General features: G+C 47.4%; 1 protein-coding gene across 1 annotated transcript; it reads left to right on the forward strand.

Moving 5' to 3' along the window:
• Window positions 1-5506: 5506 nt before the first annotated feature.
• Window positions 5507-7867, forward strand: LOC142574070 (uncharacterized). Its single transcript, XM_075683240.1, has 3 exons — window positions 5507-5528; window positions 6456-7668; window positions 7757-7867. Coding segments are annotated over exons 1-3 (1218 nt in total). The 5' UTR covers window positions 5507-5525; the 3' UTR covers window positions 7759-7867.
• The last annotated feature ends 309 nt before the right edge of the window (window positions 7868-8176 follow it).

Raw genomic sequence — 8176 nt, forward strand, 5'->3', positions numbered from 1 at the left:
CGAACAGATTGCCAAAAAGGTCGCGCAGCTTCTCTTTGAAGCGATCCCAGCTCGAGATCTCCTCTTCGTGAGTCTGGAACCATGCAAGTGGAGCTCCTTCGAGGTAAAGAACGTTCGCAAGCATAATAGTCGGATCCCACCTGTGACTGGTGCTGACACGTTCGTATAAGCGGAGCCAGTCGTCAACATCAGGACTGCCGACTCCGTTGAAAACACCAGGATCCCGAGGGGGGAAACGGCGACGTAGGTCGGGGCGGCAGGCGGAGACGGTTGTGTAGATGAAGTGCCGCCAGCAGGAGCCGAAGTTGCACTGTCGCCGTTGCGACCGCTGCGAAACTCCATGACGGGTACGGGGAACGTCCACCTCCACCAAATAAATGTTACGTGTAGCTGAAGCCTAATGCTATGTACACTCTATTTACAGGGACGCATAAGGGAAGGCCAAAATGGCGACGCTATATCAAGCGGGCCCACGTCGTCTTCCTCCTCCTCAGTGCAGCCACACTGTGGCGGCGGTTCCGTAGCAATATTGCCACAAATAAAGACATATAGAGCCCCGACAAGGAAATATTATAGCGAAGATAGAATAATTATTAATAATTATAGCAATGATGACTTATCGAACGTACGCTACCGATTTGCTGCTTAGGTACACGAAAAAGTAACGTGCCCTTCGCTTACGTAAGCGCTGCACTAACTTCTATGGCAAAGCCAGAGCCTGAATGGGAAAGGCCAATTTTTGTGGCTATCGTAAACGAAATTTACAGAGAAATTACAAATTTTATAAGAGCTATCAATATTTTGTAATAAGCCATTTCAAAAGCGCCACTATTCTGTCAGCTGGCTAAAAAAAGCAACAAAATACTTTTCCCCTGTGTGCAGTTCTGTGGCCCTCAGTGGGCCAGAGTTGCTGACTGAGCGTCAAATATGAGGATGAATATCTCGAAACAGAAACGCTGCTAGCGAATCAAGCAAATTGTGCTTGTGATTAAATACAACCGTCCTGGCATTTCAGACAGAAACCTATACCATAATCGCGGTAACAAAAATTAATTTACAAGTGTACGTTACATGGTTAGGCGTGCGATAACTCTATTTCTCCACAAAATGTATGTGTGCGAAAGTGCATATACCGCCTGTGAAAGGCAATTTTCCGCAGCTCCCACCGTGTATTTATTACTGTTAGTGTCCGTCCAAATTAGCATACGCTGCATTACACATGGGAAAAAAGGAAGTCCGAGTTTCGCACGAAGAACGAGCGTCGACTGCGATAGCAAATTAGCAGACAGCCACAAGAAGTAAGGATAGCCCTTTTATGGGCCGTATCAATTTATTTATTTATTTATTTATTTATTTATTTATTTATTATACCTCAAAGGTCCCTGAACAGGACATTACATGAGGGGTGGGCACATTGAAAAAAACGGCGTGTCTGGTTAGGTTATGTGACTTGAAAGATGGTCTTCGATGGCAGCTTTGAAACGAGAAATGTCAGTGATGAGTGCGATGTCAGAAGGAAGGGTATTCCATTCACGGGCTGTGTATAACAAAAAAGAACGTTGATACGTAGTGGAATGGGCGCGTGGTAGATGCACAGCATTAGGATGTGTGTGGAGGGAAAAACGATGCGCTGGAATGATGCCTGGTTACCTGTGGGCTGTAAATGAAAGAACCTAAAAAATAAAAGAAGACGAGCACTTTTGCGGCGCGAGGTGAGCGAGGGAAGATACAACCTCGATTTTAAGGCTGAAACACTTGTGTTATAGGAGTACTCAGAAAGAATGAATCTGGTCGCTCGGTTCTGAACCGATTCAATGGTATTAATCATATTAACCTGGTGGTTGTCATAAATAGTACAAGCATATTCTAGGTTAGTTCGGATTAAGGTTTTATATGCTAGTAGTTTGACTAAGGGAGGTGCTGATGACAAGTTACGGCGTAGATAACCTAGTAATCGGTTGCAGGAATTGGTTAAATGATTTATATGATGGGTCCAAGATAAGTCACTAGATATATGCACTCCTAGGTATTTATATGTTTCACATTATGTTAAAGTGCAGTTGTTAAGGGAGTAGGACGGTACTACATAATTGCGACGTTAATGAAAGCACACGTGAGAACACTCACTGACATTGAGGGACATGTACCATTTGCTGCACCATGCCTGGATATGGAGGAGGTCTTCCTGAACAGCGGAACAGCAAGAAGGCGTATGTTGGATGATAATTTAAATGGAAGGTCATTATTATATATGAGAAAGAGGAGAGGCTCAAGGACAGACCCTTGGGGCACACCGGATAGAGCGGGAGATAGGATTGAGGAGATCGCTTTAGCGGAAACAAACTGAAGGCGCTCGGTTAGAAATTCACGGATCCACTTAAAGGTGTCTGGGTGAAGACTAAGGTGCGAGAGTTTATGCAGGAGAAGAATATGTGAAACTTTATCGAAGGCTTTTTTGAAGTCCAGAAAGAGAGCGTCAGTGGGGATGTTGCGATCGAGATGAGAATGCAAATCGTGTAGGAACAGAGCAAGTTGTGTGTCGCAAGAACGAGCTTTGCGAAATCCATGCTGATTAGGATGAAAGAAATTGACAGAGGAAAGGAAAGTGGCAATGTGGGAATGTATACCGTGCTCCATCAGTTTCGAGCTAGTACTGGTGATTGAAATTGGACGGTAGTTTCTGGGATTTGTACGGTCGCCTTATTTAAAGATGGAAATTATTTTACCAGTTTTCCAGTCAGTGGGAACTGATCCCGTTCTGAGAGACTGTTGAAATATTAGCGTTTGAAAAAGACTGCTAATGTGCTTAGTGCTTTTTAAAACCTTGGAGTTAATGCCATCAGTACCACAGGAGGACGAATTTTTAAAGGAATCTATGATTTTAATAATTCTGTTCGCATTAAAAGCAATGTTTGCCACAGAAGAATAAGTGAAAGGTGGTAAAGTGGGAAGAATTTCAGCGTAGTCATTAGTAAAAGCAGAACAGAATGCAGTGTTTAAAGCTTCAGCTACCTCGGTTTCGGGGACTGGGGATGCAGGACTGTCAAGTAGAAAAACAGTGTTGGACGACTGGGGATTAATACATTGCCAGAAACGTTTTGGTTTATTGTGCAACATAGAGGGCAGCGTGGTTGAAAAAAAAAATCACGTTTGGCCTTTGCGACCTGCGTGTCATATTGTTTGACTGCAAGGTAGTATTTTTCCCACTTAAGTTCGGATTGACAAGAGTTTCCAGAACGGAAGAGACGTTTTTTTCTTGTTTTTCAGTCGTTTTAGTGTGTTGTTAAACCATGGGGATTGTTTCTGTTCATTAATTGTTATGGTAGGACCGTATAATTTAACCAGACGCAAGCATTCAGGTTTGAACAGTAACCAGTTAGACTCAAGTGAACGAAGGTAGAAGTCAGCTGTGAATTTATCATAAAAGGTGGTTAAATCTCGGGTCATGCTGTCATAATCGCCTCTATCGTAAAGCGTGAGTGTTTTTTTTTCGTTTTGTTTGATTAGATATATGGCATGAAAAAGAAGCGTTATCTTATGGTCGCTGAGGCCATTCAGGTACGAGATAGGGGAAATATTATCAGGGTGTGAAGTTAGTACCAGATCCAATATATTAGAGGAATGGTCTGTAGTACGAGTGGGATGTTTCACAACTTTGGTTAATCCAAATGTGAGACACGTGTTCGCGAACTCGCTACCCACGTTATTGTTTGATACTGAGGAAGCCAGATTAGACCAATCGATTGGTGGGAAGTTAAAATCGCCTAATAGTAGCACAGGCGTGTTAGGATATCAGGTAGTTATATTGCATAGGACGTCGTGGAAAAGCGGCAAAAATGAAGAGTCAGTAGAAGGAGGGCGATAGCAAATGCCAAGAAGGATTCGCGGGAACGATGCAGTACAATAAAGCCAAAGCAGTTCGAGAGATTGGGATATGGTAGCCGGGATGCAACGTAGGTGATGACTCGTGGCGATAAGGACACCACCACCACGAGTATCATCGTCTCGATCTTTGCGAAAGATGTCGAAGTAGGGAACGAGGGGCAGTATCTCAGAATCTAGAACAGACGAATTACGCCACGTTTCTGTTAGGCAGACAACATTACTTGAAGATGAGCTGATGAGGCCACATAAAGAATCAGAAGCATTCGCTTGCCAACTAAATTAACATGTGTGGTGTTGGTGCGCGCAGATAACATGAGCACATCCCACTCATTGACTGCGCACACTCGCTGTCAAAACGCTTGGGTCAGGAAGCGCGCCACCACCTGCGAGTGAAGAGACCTTCTTGATCTCTATCGCTTCAACGCATACTGAGCGCCGAGAACACAGAACACGCACAAAGCTACGAACCATCGACGCAGCTAGACTCTGGCCCGAACGCAGATCGCGAAGCCACGGCGTACGCAGTTAGAGCCGGAGTAGGGCACCGAACCCCCCCCCCCCTTCTCCTCCCTCGCCTCCCCCCGTTGTCATGCAAATTTGGGCACCTCGCAGGCGACGGAAGAGGGCGCGCTTCCTCTCTGTGTTTCCTCGCTTTCTGCTGGGCGAGATTGAACCGCAATGGTCGGTTCCCCTGGTGCAGTTTCACTCGTACATACAGCGAACGCCATGCGGCGACGGTGTTGTCGCGCTTGGACTTGATACTGAACACCACGGCGATGGCGACGCTTACGCCGAAGGCAAAGTGATTCTTGAGTGTCCATATAATTGCAATCGGAATAGAACACCCGTTTCGGCCTCTTCTTGAGCATCTCACTGTGCTATCACCACTAACAAAATTTAATAGTGTTCCTTGAATGTTCCCCAAACTGGGGTTATGGGCGGCCCCTGGGACAGCAACGAAAGTCGTGTTAGGAGTTCCCCTGTAGGATTTATCGATACCCGATTGCATAGTAGCACACGAGCAAGACATGTACTCATTTAAATTTTAGAGTAGGAAAGAAGGCAGTAAATCAAAACCCACATTATAACGCAGCCGACGCACTCTTGCACTTTCCTCAATATCAATGTAACGCTTGGGGGAAGCGCAAATCCCCCATACAAACTACTCTTGTAATGCGAGCGGTCGTATCAGCACTCTTGAATCCTCGCGGTGTTAAACGCGAATTGTCGCGCTCCACTATTCGGAGCGCACTTGTTGCCTCATCAGCTTTGCCTACTGGGGGCAAAAAGAAAATATATCCTAGGTTCTACGACACAGTGGCAAGTGCTCTAAAAGGGGGCAGAGAAGGAGGCAGCACTTAAGATAACTGAAAATTAAAAAAAGCGGTGATCAGCATTCTTCCTGCATAAAATAATGTTAGGCGCATTCTCAACCGGATCTGTGTTTCTACGTGCGTGCAGCTAGGTACGAGGGATAGCCTGCCTGCAGGTGTCGCCTTTTCTTTTTTGCATTCTCTCCCTCACTGACTCAGTATGCTTTCGCCGTCGCTTTCCCACTTCTCGTGTCGCGTATATAAGAGAGTCAGAGACGGTGAAACTTCAGCAGTCCTTGGTTAGCCAACGGTACAACTGCCACAACCATGGTAAGCGCACTCTGCATTGAGCGTCTCACCTAGGCTCCCCGAAAGTCCTTAAAGCGCAATCATTTCAGTGGTAGTCTCGACCACATACCCATCTAAACATAGAGTATGCAATTTGCACTTCACAATTGGCGCATAAGTGTGATGAAACGCATGGCGATCCTTCATTTGTTTTCATATTTTTTAAACTTTTCTTTATTTATTTCATTGCTTGATGCGACACTAACTCCAAAAATCATTATTATGACCAGTTAATCCGCTTACTGAACGAATAAAATGTGGCTCTGAGTCAGTTTCTCGGCATTTTTATTGGCTATGAGAAATCTTAAATTTTATAAGCTCAGGACGCAAACTCTCCTCTCCATTTAATGTAAATTTAAGTCACAACGAATGCGATTGGATTGCTAAAAAATACCGCGTTCATAGAAGAAAGGGAACTAGATGTGTGAAAAACATGGTTCTTATAAATGTCACTAATCATGTAAAAAAGTACCTCATCCGGCAATGCATAACAAAGGCGCACTTAGGACAAGGTTTACGCCATTTTGGAGAACTTGACAGAGTTCTTCACACAAAAGCTTGTTTCACTTGTGGCTCTGCCTGAACCTGCCTGTCTTTAAATCCCTACATTAACAGAAGACTACTCTCGAGGTCCTAATATGCGCCACTTATCGTAAAACATACGAAGCCACAACTAGGCCAACGCGCAACTCATATTACTGCAAAAAAAAAGTTCTCTACCTTAGCTAAATGTTATCCTACGACTCCGTCCGCGTCGAAACCATCACTCGTAAGTACTAAATGTGTCAGCGTAACAAGAAAATGTCCTTCAGAAAAGAAAAAAAAAACCTGTCCGAGCATTTAAACTATCGCGACGGCATTCAGATTAGATGTATATAATCTTACATATTCTAAATTATTTTTTCACAGCTCCGTGCTTGCGTCATCCTGGCCCTGGCCTCCAGCGCCCTTGCTGGATTCATTCATGGTAGTGGCTACAGCCTCGGCAGTGGTGTCGGCCTCGGCAGCGGTATTGGCCTCGGCAGTGGTGTTGGCCTCACTAGCTATGGTCTTAGCCACGGAATTGGCTACTCCGGCCTAACTGGCTTCGGTGTCGGCCACGGCCTTGCCTACGGACCAGCCGCCAGTTACGCCGTAGCTGCTCCAGCTGTTGCTCGTACCGTCTCCACATATCAAGCTGATCCAGCTGTGACCGCTGTTCACGCTGCTCCAGCTGTCGCTACCTACGCCGCTGCCCCAGTCGCCACCGTGGCCGCTGCTCCTGCCGTGTCCCGCGTGACCACCTACCAGTCCGCTCCAGTTGTGGCCGCTGCCCCAGCAGTTTCTACCACTTACCACGCTGCTCCAGCGGTCGCTACCTACGCCGCTGCTCCAGCCGTGTCCCGCGTCACCACCTACCAGTCTGCTCCAGCTGTCGCTACCTACGCTGCCCCAGCTGTGTCCCGCGTGACCTACCAGGCCGCCCCAGCGGTGACTAAGGTTTACCAGAGCGCCCCAGTCGTCGCTGCTGCCCCAGCTGTCTCCCGCGTCACCACCTACCAGTCTGCTCCAGCTGTCACCACCTACCAGTCTGCCCCAGCTGTCGCTACCTACGCTGCTCCAGCTGTCTCCGGCGTGACCTACCAGGCCGCCCCAGCTGTGACTAAGGTTTACCAGAGCGCCCCAGTCGTCGCTGCTGCCCCAGCCGTGTCCCACGTCACCTACCAGTCTGCCCCAGCTGTCACCAAGGTCTTCCAGTCGGCCCCAGCTGTTGCCACCGTCGCTGCCGCTCCAGCTGTGTCCCACGTGACCAGCTACGCCGCTGCCCCAGCTGTGGCTACAGTCGCTCATGCTGCCCCAGTCGCCAGCTACGCCGCTGCCCCAGCTGTCGCTACCGTTCACGCCTCCCCCGCTGTTGCCACCACCACCGTCCACCACGCCCCAGCTGTGGCCACTGTCTCCCATGCTGCCCCAGCCTTCGCTGCCTACCAGGCGGCCCCAGTCTACGGCTACGGCGTTGGAAGCCTCGGCTACGGCGCTGGGCACTACGGCCTCGGCCACGGCTTTGGTGTCTACGGCCTGAACTACGGCTACGGCCTTGGCACTCCCTTCGACTACAACACCCTCCTCCGCAGGAAGAAGTGTAAGTACAATATAGAATACGTTGAAATTCTAAAGTTCGCCCTTAGTTCCGATACTAATGGGTCATGTGTACTCTTTTCTCCTTGCAGAAATTATTCTTTGAATCAGAAAACATGGTACGCTGAAGAGGAAAAGAACAGTTTGTTGAGCTTACGCTCAGTTGTCCATACTGTTAAATACTGTTGCAAAATAAATGTTTCCTGTTGTACAAAAAAGCTCGTTGAACTCATTGTGATTACTATCCACTTGGAATACTGAACGACAAGATTCTGGGCGCTGCATCGAGATGCCAGCGACGCATTTGGCTTCGTTGTCTCAAGCTATGACTTTTCGCCATTCCTTTCCAGGCTGTGCGTTTGGTGAGGAATCGAACTCGCATTATGACGGCGCGCTGGCTTCGTTTAAATGCTAACCCGTACCTTCACTCAAATGGACTGGAAGCGTTGCGATTACTTCGTTCCGCTATTTCATGTTTGAGGCTTGCCTAGTAATGCTTGCACGAATTCTTA

The sequence above is a fragment of the Dermacentor variabilis genome, chromosome 3 (assembly GCF_050947875.1).
Source record: "Dermacentor variabilis isolate Ectoservices chromosome 3, ASM5094787v1, whole genome shotgun sequence".
NCBI lineage: Eukaryota > Metazoa > Arthropoda > Arachnida > Ixodida > Ixodidae > Dermacentor > Dermacentor variabilis.